The sequence below is a fragment of the Branchiostoma lanceolatum genome, chromosome 18 (genome assembly GCF_035083965.1).
Source record: "Branchiostoma lanceolatum isolate klBraLanc5 chromosome 18, klBraLanc5.hap2, whole genome shotgun sequence".
NCBI classification, from domain to species: Eukaryota; Metazoa; Chordata; class Leptocardii; order Amphioxiformes; family Branchiostomatidae; genus Branchiostoma; species Branchiostoma lanceolatum.
In genome coordinates this window covers 14,393,695-14,416,558 of record NC_089739.1, presented here as the reverse complement: position 1 = coordinate 14,416,558, position 22,864 = coordinate 14,393,695, and the positions used below count along the sequence as shown (strand labels likewise).

The following is a 22,864-nucleotide window of genomic DNA, read 5'->3' as shown; positions in this document are numbered from 1 at the left end:
GGGATCGGAGGAATTCAGAAATCTGTCTCTAAAACTGTATTAACCATGATTTATATAGACTATCCCGTTTTCCTGTTGACTTTCCAGTTTAGCATTAGTATATTTAAATCCCAAACAACGCATTAGTCTCAAACCGAAATCCACAATAAAAATTATAATATTTTCTTCAAATATGATTGACATTTGTTTATAAGATGTTGTGATCGAAACCTTCTCAGGAATGTCTTAAACACGGTGACACTGATAAATATGTTTACGTTAGAGGTTATTGCAGGTCTCTTCAAATTCGATGGTCGATATGCCGGTCTCAGGGTGCCCATGTCAATCACTTCATAACGCAGTGCAAAATTAAAACAGAGACGCAGCGAATCATAAAATTGTGATTGTCCATTTCAGATTCTCTAGAATCAAAACAAAAGGGTAACACATAAATAACCTAAACTTAGATATTTTGTGTTCAATGTATCAAAAATATCCACAATTCAACATCACCGCATCATACACTTCCATTTTTTTTGCTAAGGCCACACCGAAGAAGTTTGTTGCATGTCGGATTTTTGAAGAATTTGCATGGAGGGCAAACTATCTTTCTAGTAACATTATTTTCTACAGCAAACGTCAAACTGGAATTGTTATAGAATCTCCATTCTATTCACATAGTACATTCTGTACGAATCACAGCGAGAAAATTAATCTAACCATTGTTGTTGCAGTTCACATTGCAAGTTTCATTGCTGATTCTTTAAATAACCTTAACTAGGATATCTTATGTTCAATGTAACAAAAATCTCCACAATTCCACATCACACACTTCCGTTTTTTTGCTAAGTCCACACCGATGGAATTTGTTGCATCTCGGATTTTTAAAGAATATAAAATTAACATAAAAAAAGATATTTCGCTTTTCTTCACATAGCTTCAGGAACTCCAAGGATTAGATTCATGTTTTCATCACAGTCCAATGATTTCATCGCCACCTTTTCTGAATCTTGGCTGAAAAATATCCCAGATCCAAGAAATGAATTGGTGAAGCCCAACGTTGTAACAACAAAGCCATGTGATTCATAAAATAAGTACCCAACTTTGTGTGGATGTAGAATTATCATTCACATTTTCATGTTCTCTGCTGTCAAACCTGTCTTCACTCCGATCTTCTTTCTCTTTGTTCTATTGCAATCATTGCTGGAAAAAATAAGAAGAACCACACTCGCACAAGCCAGAAAGACTCATGCTCGTCCGAGGCAGGAAGACCTACACTCGACCCAGTCAGGAGGATCCACACTCGCCCCGGACAGGAAGACCCACACTACATTATGTTGCAGTACCAAGGTCAAATAACAGGGAGCCCAAAATTGACGATAACCTTCGTTTTCTTTTTCAATGCTAACATTGTGCTCTTAAATTGTTGCAAATGGTCTGAACTTCTCGTGTGTTCCTGAGGACTGACTAAGGTTATCTTATTTTATACCCTTCATTTCCTACATGGGCGTGTTCCTAATGAACTGACAGGAGGTAAACCCTGCATAATTAATTTTTTTTCTACAAACTTCACTTAGCTACACCCCACAAAAGACCCTATCCCGCTGCTAGCGTTCGACCGCATCACTCAAAACCCAGGACTGTGCACCTGCGGCCTCGCGTGCAGCTGCCGAATTTTACTTTGTTTAGTTAAACAAGCTTTCATCAGTTTTGACGCTTCGGATTAGTTGCGATCTGTAAAGGTGAATTTCCCATCGCTTTAAATACACGTTCATTAGAATCGTATTACATTTCGATCCGGTACTCTTTTGTGGTAAGGACTTGGAGCAATACATGAATGAGACCTTAAGAACATGTCAAGACCAATAACGTTAGACAAGTAACGTCATGTTGTCACAAAATATACATTCAAAATGTATTGTAAGTGAATGAATTAAAAGGGCTTGTTCGTTCAAATATACTTTCTCTATTCAGTAACTATTTCCCCTATTCTAACATTGATTCAGTAACCTTTTCTTCTATTATAACATTGATAACTACTACCTGCTATAGCTTAGTTGATCACTTTATTTGATGTAGTTAGGCAAACATTCTATCGCACAAAAATATATGTTCCTTTATTTTCACAACATAAAGAGATTGTGAAAAAAAAAGATTTAAGAGTGAAGTTAAATCTTATGAAAAGTACCTTGAACTTATTAACTTTGAACATATTTGTTGCGACCTGTACCTAGCCCAGTATGGCAAAAGAATATGATAAAAGCCTTCCATAATTTAATCTACTTCTCTGTTTTTCACACACAGTTTGTAACATTATGTTTCCTTACATTCAAAACTTAAACAACGATACTGGACAGTTCTACACAATAATGTTCAATCCCTTCTTGTTAAAGTAACTTTGGAAGAAATAGTATGAAAATGGACGCTTAGATAGAAGCAACTAAGCATGTCGGCGGAACGTAAGGATGAGTTTGCGTTTAAGGTCGTGTTCGCGTATTTGACGTTAATATCAAGCATATAGGTTCATTTAGTTGTGTCCAAAGACATATCTTATGCAACGGCTGTTAGTCCAATGCAACGTTAACCAAAGATAACAAAAGAGATTCGGCAGTTATAATAGGTTTAAATAGCAGGGTAATTGCCCTTATACGCATTACGTTCCGTCGACGTGCTAAGTAACCGCCATCTTGGATCGTGACGTCACAGTTCGGCCATCTATGGCATGATCCACAACACAGACAGCGTGCTGAAGTGCCTCTCCCCCACCCCGTTGATCCTGCCCCGTTTGCAGGTCATCTGTAGGTAGATCTGGGAACCCTCCTCCACGTCGTACGACCCGCTCAGATAGATGCCTTCTGCTTTCGCGTTAGTGTTACCAAGAACCTGAGGAGAAGAAAAGAAAACGACCACTTTTGAGATGTAACGACGGTAGAAACGTATTCCAAGGGCATAGTACAGCAGTCAATTATGAAGGTCGGGACTGACGAAAACATGACCCCTTCCCGTCCTCGTTTGAGTGTAACTTCACGCCCATTCTCGCCACACTGTGCTCTAACGGGAGCACATTTTAGAATAGTGCTCGTGATTGGAATGAGACCGTTAGCTAAATATAATAATACCCACGCTAAAAATGATGGGATGAAATAATTCAATTCGGTGAGTTTTTTGTGTGAACTTCTGTAGTACCTGTTGCATGAAGGGTACGGGGTCCGGTATGGCCAGGCCCTGATAGTATGCCGTGATGCTGGCGTAGTCGCACGAGTGGATGATGTTCTGGTGGTAGTTCACGTTCACTCGCCCCGGCTTCAAAAACCTGAGTAGAAAAACGTAAAATAAAATGTTGAACCCTTATGTGTTTCTTTTTCTGGTTCATATCTATATTACATTTTGATGATGATTTGAAAATACATTAGTCCATCAAACAATGATTAAGCTCCGTGAGCCTTTGTAAGATTTTTGCTCGGGACAAACAGTTTTTTGTGCCAGTGCTTCCAAAACAGAGGATGAGACCTCACACTAAAGACTTTACTTTTACTAGTCTACAACTTTGAAGGTAAACCCCTTTTTACAATTTCCCTCTTTTGATCAACAATTTTTCTCTCTATGATATCATCGCAGCAAACAAACTCTTAAAGCTATCATTCAGACAGAACACCGTAATCATCATATCACCAAAAGTTAAGTGAATTTTGTAAGGTCTTCTACACATATACACTATCAAAAATAACTTTTCTTGTTTTTCTTGTTTTTTCTTAACTCGCGGACAAATTTTCTTATATTAAGAATTTCAAGAATGAATAAGAACGAAAAATGGAAGAATTAGTCTGATTCTTTCCACGGAAATTCTCACAACAAGAAACAATTTCCTTCTAAAGTAAAGAAACTATTCCTCAACAAGATTTTCACCCTCAAGAATCTCTTATTTCTATTGACTTTAAGATTATTTTTTCTTGTTATGTTTAAGAAAATGTTAGAAATATTCTCTCCCCTTTCTTGAATTATCTTACTTTGAGACAAATTTTCTAAGAAAAAATTACTTTACTCGTGGACAAAATGTGATTCTTAAACAGAAAGTTTTCTTCTTTACCTTCGCCGGGAATGTATACATTCGCGGTAAGGTTATGTTATCGGTTACGCCAGCTGTAAAGTGGGTCCGTATGTATGTCGAGATCATAAGTCGAGAGAACTTTGACGGATCTTGCTGATTTTTGGTAGGTAAGTGGCGGTTGTGGGAACGAAGGTCAACTTCGAAAATGGTAAACCTGGCGTTTTCCTAAAGTGCTCCAGTGGACTTTTTTGGTGGTGTGTTTGTATGTAGACAACATAACTCGACGTATAGATGATGGATCTGCATGATTTTTGGTGGGTACGTAAAGATTGTTAAAACAAAGCTCAAGTTAAAAAATGGGTAACCTGGCATTTTCCTGCGGTACTGCAGTGGGCTGTTTATGTATGCGTATTTGTTTGTTGACAGGATAACTCGAGAAGCTGTTGATGGTTGTGCATGATATTTAGTGAATAGGTAGATTTATTAAAGGGGAAGGTCAAGTTCGATGATGGGCCTCCTAGCGGGTACTTTGGGTACTGCAGTGTAGCTTCAAAGTTTGAGGTCGAATTTTCTGCAAGTGCTACGGTCATGATTTTTGTGTTGTAGATAGTCCATGCCACATGAAGTAAGTTGTGCACGTTTGGGCCCTCTAGCGGCTTGTTTGGAGCTGCAGCGGGTGTTTTTAATTTATTTGTTTTGACCTTTGGACATGAATAACTAGACTTATGGTCAACGGATCGTCTTGATTTATGGTATGTAGATAGATCGATTAATTATTTACATAATTGAATATTCATTATGCAAATCAGAAGCTAATTTGCATAATTAGCAAGGAAAGTTTATTGTCTGCTGCCTTTCAAAATAGGACTCTCAAACATGTGACATACATAGCTGAAAAAGAGAGGTATCGATAGATACCAATAATGCTAATAGCTACCTATTTTGCATAATTAATGAGAAAATACTAATTAAAAATACCACAATAGTAAATGATTGAAATTTCATTCTTGTATCATTAGGAAGCTAAGTAAAGGTGAACAATATCAGACAAAAATCATGCATGACAAGGCCTCATTAACATAATTTATGAGGAAATGTCTACAATTCCCTTTCAATTTGCTATTTTAAGTCTATATATTCAGGTTAAATTGCACTGACAGGTGACCTAGTTTACTGGAGCAGGCTCCCTGTGAGACGTCCCTGGAGGACACATGTGATACTTTACTTGCCTGGTGCAGGGCTCTGTTTTGGGGTCAGGGAGGTCACACGGGCATTTAAACACAGCAGATATACGATCTAACGCTCTCCCTGTTGGAAGGTATAGGTTTGATAAAAACTGATTGATATGTCGACTATGAAAATAAGGGCATAATTGAAGCAAATACATTGCCAACAAATTGCCTTATTTTCTGTAGTAAAGATAAAAGTTATGATACCAATTAAGCAAAAATATTCTTACAGTGATTATTTTTATAACTCTTGGGAGAACTCGTGTAGGTATAGGTATGGGTTTGTTTTAAACTTTGAAAGAGAATACTAGTAACTCAAGAAGGTGATGACGGATCGTCATGATTTGTAGGGATGTACATAGTTTGAGTGATGATTTACATGATCGTATAAGAATCATGCAAATCAGGATCTGTGATGTGAAAAAGTATTCAAACCCTTGCATTCCATTGTAGTCAAACACGTGACATGTAACTGAGAAAGAGAGGAAAATTGATAGATATCAATTATACAAACGAAAACCTAATTTGCATAATTTAAAAAAATACTATAATTCCAGAGTGGTAAATGATGGGATTTCATTCTTGTGGCGTTTGGGAGATAATCAAATGTGGACGTTATCAGACATAAATCATGATGGCCTCATTTACATAATATATAAGGAAATGCTACAATGGCCCTCTTTTCTAAGATTTTACTTTAATGCTGTGTTTTGTGTAGAAAAAAGGATCACTTGAAATTCATGCAATCGAGGACCTTATTTTCATACTGAGTGATAAACATTCACTCGAAAAGGCTAACATCAGTCGGCGAAGGTATGAGGTCGTGGAACTCTAGTTTGAGAATTGTTTTCTGTGTATAAGAAGAAATAAGAAAAGGCATTTGTGGTAGTGTATATACAAAAAAACGTTTATGAATAAATCAACATTTTAAGTTTACCGCATTAAGATCTAGGCATTCTTTGATGTATTTACCTATTCGTATACAGTATATCTCCTCCGAGACGGCAATTGAATCTATCTATAGGATGAAACGTATTTCATAGCTAAACGTATCATGCGGAATGGAAACTGAAGAGTTTTGAGCGTTTATCATATCGTGAACGATCCATGATAATTTGACGCTCTTCTTCGATCTCATTCAGACAAAATGGACCAAATCTCTCACATGCGTCGATTGGCAACCTAACTCACGTGACTCTACCGTTCTTGTTGAGTTTGAGCACGGCGGGGTCGGTGTTGTTCTTCTCGGTGAAGCGCAGCACCTGTCTCTGGGCGACCCCCTCCAGCTGCCCGTTGTTGTACAGCTCGCCCATCAGCACGGCAGACTTCTGGTGGGGCAGCCACAGCACGTTCAACCCGCCGATACCTGCGAACATGGATAAGGAAACAACGAGATAAGCAAATATATTGTTCTATATACTCACTCACTCACTCACTCACTCACTCACTCACTCACTCACTCACTCACTCTCTCTCTTCCGTATATATATATAGCTTAGTCAGCCGCAGGGGCAGCATGGCGTTCAGTAAAGGTTCTCCACTGCTGGCGATCTTCTGTCAGTCTGGCCATCTGGTTGGCTGTATGACTGGTCCACTCCTTCAAGTCCGTGATCCATGACCGACGGGGACGACCCCGCGGCCGTGCACCTTCCATTTCCCTGAAGAACTTTGTGTGAAAGTGTGCCTTTCGCCCTAGACACATTTCAAAACCACTGCAGTTTTTTTTTTCTTTTCTGTATAATTTAAATGCAGAAATGTTCGCGGTGATTTTGTGTTCGCGGTTTTCGTGGTGACCGTTTCACCGCGAACTTAAAACCACTACAAACATTTTAGACCAATACTGTAGCAGTATGTGACTAAAGCGATGCCGCGAGGTTAAGTTAGAATGACTGCGAACACTTCGTTTTCCACGCGAACTTTAATGCATATACAGTATTTTTACTTCGCTTTTGAACAGACAAGGACTACATGACACTGCACTTCAATTTTTCATAACTTATTTCAACAGTGCCACGTACAGAAAACAATATACCCATTTCTACACCTAGGTGGAGTGAGGAAAGTCAGGCGTCAGGGGATTCGAACCCGGGGCCACTGGGTTTTACATTTGGATCGAATATTTGTATCAATGTTCCACCAATGTTTACCACCTAATTTTAAAAGTTGTAAGCAGATACGCTAGTCAGACAGTCCTAATGTCAACTACTCGTAATGTTATCTTTTGAAACTCCAAGAAAATATGATACTCATCATATTGTAAAGTTGCTGAACTGTCAGGGTTTGGCCACAGCCAGATACATGGCATGTGTATTGTGGAATATGTATTGCAATGAACTCTGGGAGTATACCAAACCTCCTCTGACGGTATACCAAAGTTGCAAATGAACCCAGATCTAATTGCTGTTAATGATAGCCCAGATTTCTAATCCCACACTAATTCACGTGGCGTCGTGTGGCGCAAGTGTAGAGCGCGCGGCTGTCAATCAATTGGACCCGGGATCTAATCCCGGGTTGTGCCCAGAGACATGTCCGAACTTGCGCCCCGACGTTGTGCTCTTGGGAAAGGCACTTTCCTCACTTCACTCAGGTGTAAATGAGTACCTAGCTCATCTAGGGTTAGGGAAGTCCCTCGGATAGGACGTTAAATGGAGGTCCCGTGTTTGGGGAAAGCCACATCCCGCGCACGTTAAAGAACCCACCACACCTTTCGAAAAAGAGCAGGGGCATGCCCCGGTGTGCGATGGTCCAAATCTTACAGTCCGGTCTGGGATGACATCTTGTAAAGGTGATAGTTCACCTGTTATGTCAATCCTTCCACAAATGTGGTAAATCGAAATGAATATTCACGAGCTTATATCTCACGCCAGTACGTTTTTATGAGAAACGAGAAAATGAGGTTTATCTTATCATTTTGTCATTTGCATGCTGCTATCAATTTCGAAGCGTCAGTGCAAGTTCGTTTTGTCAGTTCTCCGCCGCCTTACCTGAATCCGACCCGAGGAAGTACATGGTACAGTCACGTGCGCTCTCAATCTCCATAAACAACCGGTCACCGGCCTGGACGGGAACAGCGGCCCCTGTCACCAAAGTCATGTACTGCATGTTGACGCCAACGTTCATGTGCTGCAACAGCTATTCAAGCAGAACAAGAAAAACGAGATCAGGTTAATCGAAAGGACAAAGTACAGAATAAAATGTTACAGACGATGGGACAAAGCAAGACATCTCAATACGACTTACAAAATATAGGCCACTGGTCCAAAGGACCGACCAACTATATTGTGTCATATCTAACAGGTTTCTAGGTCTACTCCTATTTAATGAATGAATGAATGAATGAATGAATGAATGAATGAGTGAGTGAGTGAGTGAGTGAGTGAGTGAGTGGGTGGGTGAGTGAGTGAGTGAATGAATGAGTTATTGCGACTGATACAACAATTCTAGGAGGCTAAGTGAAGGGACTTGGTCACTAGACAGGCGCTAGGTGGTCACAATAGATAGGATTGAGTCTTGATGCTTGGGTCAAGGGAAAGGTACTCTAATGAACCAATAAGAAGTGACCACAATGACCAGCAGATCACTTTGCAGGTTTGACTGTATATAACTTCAATTAAGGAAAAAATAAATCAGCAAATCTGTTGCATAGACCCTCAGGGAAAATGTATTACACCAAATTTCAACAACCTTGATCTACATAAAACTCAATACGATAGAATTTATTCTCTTTTAGTCAGATGACGTCACTAAGTTCGAAAAGGGTATGAATGTTAGGCGGGCACTCACGCAGTAAATTTGGAGTTAACAAAGAATGCCATTCATACAACTTACTTGCTTTGACCGCTACCGGTAATCAAACCGTGCAAACTGTACAGAGAAAATTGTATTTTTTTCATTAAAAAAAGTGTTTTTTCCTACCTTAACTGTTCCCCCGCCCCTGCGCAGTAGTTTCGGCACCATAACCACGCCCTCTGGTCCGGAGCACGCCAGGCCCTGTAGGTACATGGACTGATGGAAGGAAAACCGAACGTTTCCCTCGCGGCGGAAACTGGATATAAACAAAGAAACAAATTAATTAGCTACGATGAATGATACAGAGAGACGTGATACGAAAATAAGAATCAAGCGAGACTACGTTATCGTCGTTGTTGGAGAAGTAAAATAAAATATAATACAAATAACCTGGATATCAAACATGATAAATGGGGCTGTCAAGTATCCTCGTATGTTGTAAGCCCAGTAATGATTGGCTTAGAGCACATCGAAGTGCGCAACGTATACGATACGCACCAATCATTCAAACTGTCACAAAATGTATCTAACGTAACGTGTCCTATTCACGTGCGGGAGCAGTTTACGTCCAGTTTGGGTCATGTCCACATGTCGCGGTGTATTATGCCAAAGCCTGTTCTCATGAGCAATAAAGAACGTCATAAGTATGATCCTTAGCCATCTCTTTCTTTTATACAAAACAATGAAAAAGGTTTCGAATTCCGTCCAGTAACAAGTTGCACGGAAACGTCGTGGATGACGTATTTCATATGTAATTCGACACAGCGTATTTCATCATGTTTTTCTAAGTAACACGATAGCTAGTATCTTTTAAAAGTAGCTGACGTAAAACCTTTCTTTGATAGTCAGACTATCCATGGTGATTCGAGGTTTGAAACTCTTACTAGTTTTAAGCAGGTTTGATACAATCTAGCGACTCCCGGACAGTTGGTTAATTTTTGAACGGTAAAACATAATAGCCATGTGTTTATCACGTGAACGCCACGTGCCGCGCATGTCGTTGAAATTCAAAATTGTTTTCTTCTTTTGCGTCAAGCAAGCGGCGGGTCAAACACATTGACTTAACTATCATGTGTCTGTAGACCACTTTGGATAGTTACTGTGCATTTTTTATGGTCTATGTTCTTCAAGCATTGCGCCAGAAGGGAAAATACTGAGGTGGACGATAATGGGTTACACTAGCAGAATTTTACATCATATACATCAGTATAAATACATGGTCGCACGGCGTTAAACAGGGGTAGAACAACTTACAGACCATGCATTTTCTTTTTAGAAGAGCTGATATTTCTGACCATGGCATCATGACATTTGGCTATGTACGCGCGGTTTTAAGAGAGATACGTTTTGAATAAATTGGACGTTAACTGGTCACGTTACGTTAACAGTTATTATCATAACTTCTTGGTATTAATTTATAAGCCACCTTCCTCATTGCGATACTGACTGCTTCTACTTTGCACAGCAGCTAGGTGTCGCTGTTGCATGTGCTATAAGGAGTGCATTACTGTATCAAAATACCTGATAAAATTCGAAGACTTCAGTTGCAACATGTATGGATCTGAGATTGACTGCAGTTCAAAGTCTACCCGCCAGGAGCCCTCGTAGGTAGCTTGTTGCATGAAGGCCTTCAGAAGTGCTGCACCAGTCTTGTGGGAGAGCCAGAGAATGCTGAGAGGTCCGGACCTATCCACGTCAGCCACCTGGATTACGACAGTTACAAGCAAGACATTAGTTGATACAATACCCACATGTGTCGCTTGGGGCGCTGATAGTCCGGGAGGGCAACATTGAGAGGAAATTACATGTACATGTACCAAGCAGAACAGTTCACCATCCAAGCTTTCCGTATCTCTGAAATACTCAAACCTAATTTTCATAGAATATAACATGGTAATAACTACTTGTAATAAAATGAGTTGTATACGCCTAAACGGCAGCTGACTAAAATAACCGGTATAATGTAGATACAAAAACAAAACAGAGTCGAAGCATAATCAGTTTCGACTGATGACGGGGTTGCTTTTGCACCGACCTAAACTATCAGTCAGTAGTAATACCTGATCGCCCATGTGAAAGGAAAGATTGTGATATTCTTCTGACTCTCTCTTACTACTTTCAGCTTTCGAGATATGTCGATGAATGCTGAACTTTAACCCTTTCTTTCTGAGATAAATTTCAGACGCAGTACAGTCAGAATGCTGTAATTGCCTTGCTCGTGACGTCACAACTTTAACATGCCTACAGCCTCCATGTTGGTTGAGCGTATAGATCCAAGATGGCGACCGGACATTCAGAACAAACGACATTTCTAACACAGGTGATGCTATCAGAATTTACAGAGGCGTAGACATGTATATATTAATCTAATACTTATAACATACAATGCCGTCAAAAGTGTCTTTAGCCCACCAAGATGGCGGACCCAAATTACGTCATAGGCATGTGACAGCAAACACTGTGTACTGCAAAAGGGGAAATATTCGCGGTCATTTAATGTTCGCTGTTTTCAAGGTGACTTCTCCACGAACTTAAAACCACTGCAGACATTTTTTGTTTGTTCTGTCTTCTGGCCGCCTACCCATGAACACAAATTTAAAGTGTTCGCGGTGGTTTTAGGTTCGCGGTTGAAACAACCGCGAACCTAAAACCACTGCGAACACTTTAAATTTGTGCTCCTACAGCGAAGTTATATCCCCGATAATATTACCCCTTTTACAAGTGCTGCAATTCTTGTATCTTTCACTGTAACTTTATGTTCACTGTTTGCACGAACACCTCTATGCCGTGAACTTATCATCACCCAAAAAAGGCTGCTGTTATTTTTTATGATTCCTTCACATATCCGTTCTGTGAATCGCTTGACGCCACCGTGAAAGTGTCCGATTTCCCTACACCGTGACATTTTTCTATCGTAATGATAAAGTGAATTACAGTACCTCCTTGAGCTGGGTGGGCGCCCTGTCGCCTGGCGGGAAACATTCGCGGTTGTTACTGCGGATCTCCACGCCGAGAGTCTCGCCTGGAGTCACCGCCATGGCCGTGCTGACGGTAGAGCTCTGGTAGTACCGTCCCACCGTCTGCTTCAGCCGGGTCCCTGCCTCGGGCACGCCGTCCCAGTCAACACTCAGCTGCATGTAGTTGGCGCACGTGTGTTTCAACTAATCATAAAAACAGGTTGAAAAGACATGGTCATTTCGTTCAAACAGAAAATGCATGATGTATTGTACACTAAGTAGGGTTGTGGCAACGGTAAAGATACATACACACACAGCCGCGCGCGCAAACATACACAGATAGTTGACATGGGATCCATTAAAGAACATGGCACTAATTGTTCGTTGAAATGAAATTAAACACAAACAAAAAACGGAACATAAATAACATTTTGTATTCTTTTTGCTTTATCTATTATTGTGATTTACTGCCAATTCTGTCTTACTGTATTGTACTGCCTTCCTGTAAGACCAGGACCAAGCCTAGCAAAAGTAATAACATTGGATCCGGGCCAAAGCAGCGTTCCAATGCTGCAAGTCTCCAGTTACACCATTTTCCACCCCATGGCCAACTTTGGTGCCGGGTCACCGGAAAAAAAACATTTCACATACTCCGAGACAAACAAACAGGCCGAAAACGATATCTTCATTTTCGCGGAAGTAGAGATGTATGAACTACTAGTACTTACAGCGAGATGTATGAACTACTAGTACTTACAGCGAGATGTATGAACTACTAGTACTTACAGCGAGATGTATGAACTACTAGTACTTACAGCGAGATGTATGAACTATTAGTACTTACAGCGAGATGTATGAACTACTAGAACTTACAGCGAGATGTATGAACTACTAGTACTTACAGCGAGATGTATGAACTACTAGTACTTACAGCGAGATGTATGGACTACTAGTACTTACAGCGAGATGTATGGACTACTAGTACTTACAGCGACTTACAGCGAGATGTATGAACTTCTAGAACTTACAGCGAGATGTATGGACTACTAGCACTTACAGCGAGATGTATGAACTACTAGTACTTACAGCGAGATGTATGGACTACTAGTACTTACAGCGAGATGTATGGACTACTAGTACTTGCAGCGACTTACAGCGAGGTGTATGAACTACTTACAGCGTAGTTGATGTCCACCAGAGTGAATCCCGCCTTTTCCAGGATGATGTTCTGATAAGAAGGATCCCTGCTGAAGTAGGAGTCGTTGGATGACCTGATGGGCCGAAGTTTTAACTTGTCTCCGCCGGGAAGGTTTGTGTAGGAGTTGTTACGGACCTCCGACAGGTACAGAGCCGAGAAGAGGTTGGGGACAGGGGGGGAACACATGGTGTCGCTGACCAGGTGGCACGGGACGATGGTGCGGCTGCCGTCCCCCATGCACCGCCGGCACTTCTGACACTGCTCGGTGTACTGTTGAAATAGACAGACGAGAAAATATTTTCCGACAGAACATTCTAAAAATACATAGACGGGATACAGTCCATTTATACGCGAACACGCCAACCTTAAACGACATGTGGGTATCTCACCGGACTGCATTGAATTGCGCCAGACATTCGGAAATAGGAACACGATTGTGTCGGCTGAAATCACGACTCTAAAATGATGAATAGAATTAAAATTCGCAAAAAGATGACAAGGGGCGCACAATGGCACAAAGAGGAGCAATTTACATCGTTTGTAATATATTACATAAGTATCCCTTGTGAACATTCTTTTATCAATGTAAAACTAGTTTGATGATTGTATATTGGTTTCGAATGTGGCGGCACCACTGCGATTTCCAAAAACCTGCTCATCCGGGCCTCTTACACAAAACTCAATGCATCGCAATTCAGCGTGACCGTAAGGGCAAATTGGACAAACTCGCAAATTTGGCGCAATTTCCTCGCGCAACTTGACGCCGTCTAGTGATGTATCGGCTTTTCGTTCTGTCCAAGTGCTGTCATACCCTATTGTAGAACTGGTTGGGTCCGCACAGTATGAACTTCCCCATACAGTAGAAGCTTCCCGGCACGTTCACACACGTCTGGTCCTTCTCACAGTTGTTCATTCTGTTGGCGGCACACTCGTCTATATCCACACACACCGTGTCCGTGGCCCCTGAACACTGCGCCTGGCTCTTATACCTGAAATGTACCAATGTAAAGGTAAAGGGTAGTACCACAACCTTTTGTAAGGCGCATAATGGTTGTTATCTATTGTGTCTAGACGTCTAGGTAGAGCACGGTATTGGAAAGTAAAGCCCATATCTCTGAATCCACTGTCTTTTACTTTTAATATATTTGATGTTAACGTTAAAGCGAGCAAAAGCTAGTTTTACCTAAAACGTCACGGACCCGTTTTTTTTCAATTACTGTAAATGCAGACATGTTCGCGGTGGTTTTATGCTCGCGGTTTTCGCGGCGACCGTTTCACCGCGAAGTTTAAAACCATCGCGAACCGTTTTGTCCGATACTGTAGCAGTATGTACCTATAGCACTGCCGCGAATTTAAGATACCGCGGACACCCCATTTTCGCCTAAGCGCGAAATAAAAACCACGCGAACTTAAATGCATTTACAGTAATAGCTTACGTGATTAAATGCTGTTTTTATACTGCCTTTTTTTTCTAAAGTGTAGGTTCACTGCTCACCCGCTAGGACAGGAGGAACAGGGGATACAGGTGGGCGGGGCCGTGCTGACGTCACACCACTCCCCCTGTGTGCACAGCTGGCACTCCTCTATGGTCAGGTCCACTGGGCCGCTGTCACGTCCCTGTAATAGCTCCCTGAAGGGGGTCAAATGAATGAAGGAAGGAATAAAGGGAGGAATAAAGGAAGGAGTAAAGGAAGAAAGAAAGAAAGAGAGAAAGAAAAAGAAAGAAAGAAAGAAAGAAAGGAAAAAAAGATACATATCCGGCGAAATGTACAGAACTTCCAAAACCATGTATATGCACAACGCTTGAGATACTTGAATCCCTTGTATTAGGCCACAGCAAGTAAATTCTATGGATGACATCCTCCGCAGACTCCAAAACTAATGAGATAGGGCGAAAAAAATAAGGCGGGCAAAAAAAAACAAGATTCCTATATTTTCAAATTTTGAGATCATAAATCTTGTTAAACAAGAATTGAGTGCTTGTGTGCTTGTGTGTGTAAGTGCGGCGGAGTTTCCATGTAAGACATCACGAAATCGCCGGCGAATGCACCCGGATACACGGCGACATGCGTGCCGATTACCGGCGCTACGAACGTCCCTTGCTCGCACGTAAATGTTGCCCGACTTGTGTGGGTCCACATCACGAAATCGCGAATGCACCCAGACACACGGCGACATGCCGACCTGCGTGCCGATTACCGGCGCTACGAACGTCCCATAGTCGCACGTAAATGTTTCCCGACTTGTGTGGGTCGACCTCTTCTTCGGGGCAGACGGAGCTCTCTTCCGCCTAAGTCGAATTTGGCACCCGGTGGTAGAGGAGGTCACTATTCTTAGACGAGAGAAGGAATAGGCAGCGCTATTCTAAGGCTTGTGGTATAAGTGGTACATGGTGGTATAGGTGTTTTTCATACTTAGACGAGTGAAGGAATAGGCAGCGCTTCTCTAAGGCTTGTGGTATATGTGGTACACAGTGGTATAGGTGGTTTTCATCATATACCACCGTGTACCACTTATGGCTTGTAGTATAAGTGGTACACGGTGGTATAGGTGGTTTTCATACTTAGACGAGTGAATGAATAGGCGGCGCTACTCTAAGGCTTGTGGTATAAGTGGTACACGGTGGTATAGGTGGTTTTCATACTGAGACGAGCGAAGGAATAGACAGCGCTACTCTAAGGCTTGTGGTATAAGTGGTACACGGTGGTATAGGTGGTTTTCATCATATACCACCGTGTACCACTTATGGCTTGTGGTATAAGTGGTACACGGTGGTATAGGTGGTTTTCATACTTACACGAGTGAAGGAATAGGCAGCGCTACTCTAAGGCTTGTGGTATAAGTGGTACACAGTGGTATAGGTGGTTTTCATCATATACCACCGTGTACCACTTATGGCTTGTGGTATAAGTGGTACACGGTGGTATAGGTGGTTTTCATACTTACACGAGTGAAGGAATAGGCATCGCTACTCTAAGGCTTGTGGTATAAGTGGTACACGGTGGTATAGGTGGTATAGGTGGTTTTCATACTGATACCACCGTGTACCACTTATACTACAAGCCATAAGTGGTACACGGTGGTATAAGATGAAAACCACCTATACCACCATGTACCACTTATACCACAAGCCTTAGAGTAGCGATGCCTATTCCTTCACTCGTCTAAGTATGAAAACCACCTATACCACCGTGTACCACTTATACCACAAGCCTTAGAGTAGCTCTGCCTATTTCTTCACTTGTCTAAGTATGAAAAACACCTATACCACCGTGTACCACTTATACCACAAGCCATAAGTGGTACACGGTGGTATATGATGAAAACCACCTATACCACTGTGTACCACTTATACCACAAGCCTTAGAGTAGCGATGCCTATTCCTTTGCTCGTCTCAGTATGAAAACCACCTATACCACCGTGTACCACTTATACCACAAGCCTTAGAGTAGCGATGCCTATTCCTTCACTCGTCTAAGTATGAAAACCACCTATACCACCGTGTACCACTTATAACACAAGCCTTAGAGTAGCGATGCCTATTCCTTCACTCGTCTAAGTATGAAAACCACCTATACCACCGTGTACCACTTATACCACAAGCCTTAGAGTAGCGATGCCTATTCCTTCACTCGTCTAAGTATGAAAACCACCTATACCACCGTGTACCACTTATACCACAAGCCTTAGAGTAGCGATGCCTATTCCTTCGCTCGTCCAAGTATAGCGACATCCTCTTCCACCGAGGGCCAAATTAGACCCACCCGGAAGATAGCTCAGTCTGCCCCGTAGAAGGATTGGCCACCTATACGGTGCCTTGGGCCTCACAAGAGCGCTGCCCATTCCTTCGCTCGTCTATATTCCGCACGCAGGTCGGCATGTCGCCGTGTATCCGGGTGCATTCGCCGGCGATTTCGTGATGTGGACCCACACAAGTCGGGCAACATTTACGTGCGAGCAAGGGACGTTCGTAGCGCCGGTAATCGGCACGCAGGTCTGCATGTCGCCGTGTATCCGGGTGCATTTGCCGGCGATTTCGTGATGTCTTACATGGAAGCTCCGCCGTAAGTGCGTGCGTTAAGTATATTGCGCACCTGATGTTTCTCCACTGCGCCTCCAGGTTCCTCCGCTGCTCCTGTATGGTGGCGTTCTGCCGCTCCAGCTGAGACTCCAGGCGGCTGGAGGCAGAGATGCCCTGCTGCTTCAGGAGGTCTGGAATCAAGACAATAATGGCTGCAGCTTTGTCTATTCATAAGGGTATCGGGACGTGGCGTCGGCGTGGCGTAACGGTTATATCTAGAGCTGTAATCTGTAAAAACTCAGAATCAATAGGTCCCGAGTTCGATACTCACCATGCCCCGACGTAGTGCCCTTAGGAAAGGCACTTTACACTACCTTCCCGGACGGTGGAGTGACGCCCACCGAGGCTATTCGGCTAATCTGTCAAACTGTGTGCCAAAAAAAAAACACTGCGGATTTGGTTGCCGATCTATCTATCACATTTGCCACTGAGAATCGTTAAAAAAAATTGGGATCCAGCCAGAAGTGATACATGTGCATACACGATCTACAATTTGGTACTTGTGATTGTGAATTCATCTTTCCCTCGACAGATATCCAGATTTTGAATTAGAATCTAAAGGTTCCAGGTTCTAGCTTGGCAAACCCCTGTATTGTGACCTTAGGAACGGTGCTTTACACGGTCACCTATTCCTTCACTCGACTCGGGTGAAAATGAGTGGCTAGCTTCAGATAGAGACGTCCTCTTATTATGGCACGTACATCTGGCGGTCACGTGTTTGAGAAGAGCCATATTTCACCAAGCACGTAAAAAAATACCCCGCCAGACTTATAAAAAAGGGACCATCCTGAAGTGAGTACGTGGTTCAAACCTTACAGTTTGGTTCTAGGTCTGACATCTTCAAAATGTGATGATATAAAAAAAAAGCATGGTACCCATGTCGGGTATGTCACTTCAGTTTCTTTAACCTCGTGGCTAACAATGTTACCCGTGTGTTTCAAAGATATATCTATTGAAATTTTGCAGTGAGGCACTACATTGCATTCATCTTAAAAACTTCAAGGTTAAAAACATGTCATAAAACTTTTCACAGTATTCTCACCATTACACGGGCTTACAGGACAAAACTCCCAGCGCTTGTCTGGATCTGTAGTGTAGCACCAGGGTCTGCTGTACAGATCCACGCCGCTAGGGGCGGGGTTCCGACAGAAGTTACTGTCCAGTGCTTTATCAGGGTAGTTCTGAGGTGTGTTCTCGTGGCCGTGTGGCTGCTGTGCGCTCCACCTCTGACAGTCCAGTCCGCTGTCAGTCACCCGCACCTGCCCGCGGTAGTCACGCCCACCTGTGGAGACTTTGAAGCAGTCCGTACCTGCCAAATATGGACATGTTATTATGACGTTACATGTGTAGAACTATATACTGTAAATGCATTTAAGTTCGCGTGGTTTTATTTCGCACTTGAAACAATAGTAGCGCTACAGTAATATAATATAATATTTGGGCAAAAGTTAGCTGTGGTTTTAAGCTCGCGCGGAATAGTTCACCGCGAAAACCGCAAACATAAAACCACCACGAACATTTCTGCATTCATAGTTATATGAGACCCAGAGGGGAAATGCATTGCGATACGGTTATCCAGGTTCACATTTAACGTTCAGAGCTGGCGTCGTTGTGTTAAACTTAGCGAGAGCACTGATGAAAGACGCATTTGCAAGGCTTTGATCATTTGTTAAACATGCAAGATTGCCTGACTGATTTATATGTATATTTCGGGTCAACAATTCAACATGCAAACCAACACTATTTCATGTACAGTGTGTGTGTGTGTGTGTGTGTGTGTGTGTGTGTGCGCGCGTGTGTGTGTGTGTGTGTGTGTGTGTTTGTGTGTGTGGGTATGTGTGCGTGTGTGCGTGTCGGTTGGCTAGTGTGTGTGTGTGTGTCGGTCGATGTGTGTGTGTGTGTGTGTGTGCGTGTGTCGGTCGATGTGTGTGTGTGTGTGTGTGTGTGTGTGTGTGTATGTTTGTGTGTTTGTGTGTGTGTGTGTGTGTGTGCGCGTGTGTCGGTCGATGTGTGTGTGTGTGTATGTATGTGTTGCTGACTATCATAAGTGGTAATAAACTGTAATAGAAATACATTGGTGAAACATAAGATAGATCTGATTATTTGATTACTTCTTTTTGAACTGGGGTCCCAAATTGGACCCCAACCCCATGATAATATAAGAGAAGATCATTTTCAAAATCTAGATTTTTTATCGCAAAGAGCTCTGTGGATCGATTGCCAATCTCCTGGCTAACAAAATTCTAAAATAGCTTACATAACTCTAATCTCCAAGCAGATCTAGACGGTGCACCGAAAATCGTATATGTAGCTTATCTTGCTGACTGGAGCTTCTCTGGCTAGCATATACGATTTTCGGTGCACCGTGTAGATCTGCTTTGAGATTAACATAACTCTACATTACTAGAAATATTGATGATATTACGCATGGAACCAATTTTATTTTAGATCTCCCGCTACGGTACTTCCGCGCATGCGTATTAGGCTCTTATAGGCGCTGGTATATTCTGGAATCAAGAAACAAACAAAACAAACAAACAAAAACTTATACACATGTTTACATGTTTGTATGTCTCATTCACTAACTTGTTAAGTAAATTAGAGTCATTACTGTTGACACTTGATATCAACAACCCGAGCATAATCGTAGCACTGACCTGCCTCTATGACGTCACACTTGAGGTTCATCTTGTCGCCCACGTATTGGCTGGAAGCTGCTTGGAGCGCCAGTAACCATAGCAACCACTTCAGACGTTCACACGCCATGTCATATAGACTTGGGATGTACGTACTAGTATGGAAAAAGTCGCGCGTTGGTTAGATAGTGTTGGACAGAGCCGTTTAGTTTCAACCGTATTCAAATCGGGATTTCTTGGAGAACGAGAGATAGAATAAGACAGACAGAAAACAGACGGATAGGAGGGTAGGGGGCCGGGAGGTGGGGGTGGTGCTTGGAGTCTCTAGGGTCCTAACATAAAATAACATAACATAGTGTTCGGATAGGGGGCATATTGCCTATAAGATCCGCGTCTCAAGCTCAAAGTTCGGAGTTTGTGATTAGAGTTTATGTTGGGCTGGGCGAGTACTCCAGTCCCCTCCAGTGGTTGTCCAGTTTTGACTTGAAGGTGTTCACATGGGTCCTTCAACATATTCTTCACAGATAAAAAATTTATATGCGATATAGATTCCCCACAAACTGACATCAATTTATTGCACTGTAAGTTATAGTCTAATCCTTACTGAGCTTTATTTAGCTATTATTCATTCATTCATTCATGTAATAAACGGAAGGCGCACAGAAACCGGTCCCTGTGAATGAGCATGTGCATGCGCGCATGTTGACCCTAAAGCCGAGGAGTTGGAAACAGTCTGGCATCCAGGCAATATACGATTGATTCTTTGCAATTTGGCTACGTCAGTTTTGTCTTTTAGATGAGACCAGATGTTTGTTGCTTTGTAATACACGTGTGACATCAATGGAGAAGAATTGACTGATCGAAGCTAAAATTATCTAAATGTGAAGGGCGATTGAGGTCATTGAGACTGTTCCCAGGCACCACACAGGCTACTGTTGTCTAACATAACCCCCAAAGGAAATTTAGCCTGGTACAAGACCCCCCCCCCCCCCCGCAACAAGACCCCCCCCCTGCAACGCGATATTGATGCCTTGGCTATACCCTTTGGTTGGGGAAGAAACAGAATCCCGGCTCCCGGTATTGGCATCAAATGATATAGGCCTGAGTTTGCCAGCCCGCAATGACCAGATTGTAATTTCCTTGAGGGGCTGTGCCGAAAAGCCATAAGAATATCGGTATATATCAAGTAACCTCTCAATCCGGATTTGTATGCCAGGTTAGCTACCGCTTATGCAAGTCGTACAAGCATGGCGCAGACATGTTTTAGTAGATAGCCTGGACGCCAGCCCCTTGAGGTAGAACCTGAGTATCTCCCTACAGCCGAGGAGCTAATGCCTGTGTAGGCCCTGGGATACAGTCTGGCATCCAGGCTATTTTAATCAGGATCCAAACTGTTTATCTTCCAAGTTAAAAACAGATGGCTCTGTGCCAATATCGGAACATCATGTACCGGGAGTATCAGCACCAAACCTAGCCTCTACCAGGCTCCACAGGTCGCTGTAAAGATAGTAGAAATTCGCCAAATAGACAGATAACATGCCAGAGGAGTTAGCTGACCAGGGAGTACAGTACAAACTCTTTGGTTTTTTATCTGTCTATTTGGCAAATTTCTACTATCTTTCAAGCGACCTGTGTAGCCTGGTAGAGGCTCAGCAGCAGCCTAGCCGTTCTGTAGTGCAGGCAGCGATACAGTATCTACTTGTAAAAGTCCGTGTTGCTTATATACTTTTACCATCATAGTTCAAAGTGTTCACTACGTTCTATAGGAAACCGTCTACCTACGTTTCCAAGAAAATAAAGTTGATTATCAATTATTCTAAGAAAACCTCCCCCTCCACACACATGCAAGTTGATGCAACACTTGGGATTGGGACCTTTTCTCTCAACGTTATGTCGTAAATTACCTTCAGCAACAACAAGCTAAGGAGCACAACAAAATGCACTAACGTCAGAAACGGAACATAGTCATATCGTGGATATTTCGGCTGTAAAAAGACAGGAGTTACCTGACTAACATGGCGGTCCGGTCTCTTCTTTTGCTGACTCGATTAAACAGGGGCGATTCACTAACACTCACCACAGCCGACTATAACAACCAAGAAAGAGGATACGACTGACTACTTTCTATCCTAAAAACAAGCCCTTATTTCTTGCTGACCAGTTTTATTATTGCACTCTGTTGTTTCTCCGCAGTTTCTTTTGACTGCATTTTTTTTCATTCACAGACAATCTTTGTTTCAGTTCAAACTAGGGTTCCCGAGTCCTTATCTACCATTTCAAATGGTGTTTTTCTTAGCAGACTCTGCCAAGAGGTTTTAGGTACAAGTAATTTGTTTTATCGTAATGATTCAGACAAAATACTATATGCTGACAGTCCAATAAAAGCATATTCCCGGTCATATGTTTTAGTGAGCACGTTACAAACCGATATATAAAAGAAAACTCTTACGGGTCGTTGTCACATCGGATATTGGTAAACTCCAGAAGAGCCACACATTGGCCCCGTGCCGGTCGCATCTGGTTTGGGTTATTTTGCTGAGCCCCGTTACCATGGCGACGGGCTGGTAGAGACCGTGCGTGTCGTGAACTCTGTTTGTCCCGACCGGGGTTGAAAACAGATGTTGTAATTTAATCAATGGTGGCTTCAAAACTTTAGAGTCAGTAACACTGTGATGTTATACTCCACCAGCTTACGTTGGTTGCTTGGAAAATAGTAGAAATTGGCCAAACTGAATAATATGCCAAAGGAAAGAGAAAAGAGAGCAGAGAAGCCGGTTATAGAAGTACAGTTTATTTGTAACCTACTGTATTAGTAGAGAGTAAAATGAGGGTCTGTATAAGCATGTTTTGACCTGGTTTGGGGAGCGCGTTCATTGGTCTGTTCCATTATATTCACGGGGTCTCTGATCATGACGACTAGCTTGCAGACGCCGACACAACCGGCCG

At 42.4% G+C, this 22,864-nt stretch overlaps 1 protein-coding gene across 1 annotated transcript; it reads right to left on the bottom strand.

Annotated features, from left to right (window-relative positions):
* Positions 1-1,845: 1,845 nt before the first annotated feature.
* Positions 1,846-21,981, bottom strand: LOC136424826 (uncharacterized). Its single transcript, XM_066413494.1, has 14 exons — positions 21,925-21,981; positions 19,940-20,073; positions 18,325-18,591; positions 17,296-17,413; positions 14,696-14,830; positions 14,012-14,189; positions 13,180-13,470; positions 11,985-12,206; positions 10,567-10,748; positions 9,172-9,301; positions 8,241-8,388; positions 6,448-6,622; positions 3,166-3,292; positions 1,846-2,862 (listed from the first exon to the last, which is right to left on the bottom strand). Exons 1-14 carry the CDS (start codon positions 21,933-21,935, stop codon positions 2,695-2,697), a joined length of 2,286 nt encoding a protein of 761 aa, XP_066269591.1. The 5' UTR covers positions 21,936-21,981; the 3' UTR covers positions 1,846-2,694.
* Positions 21,982-22,864: the final 883 nt, after the last annotated feature.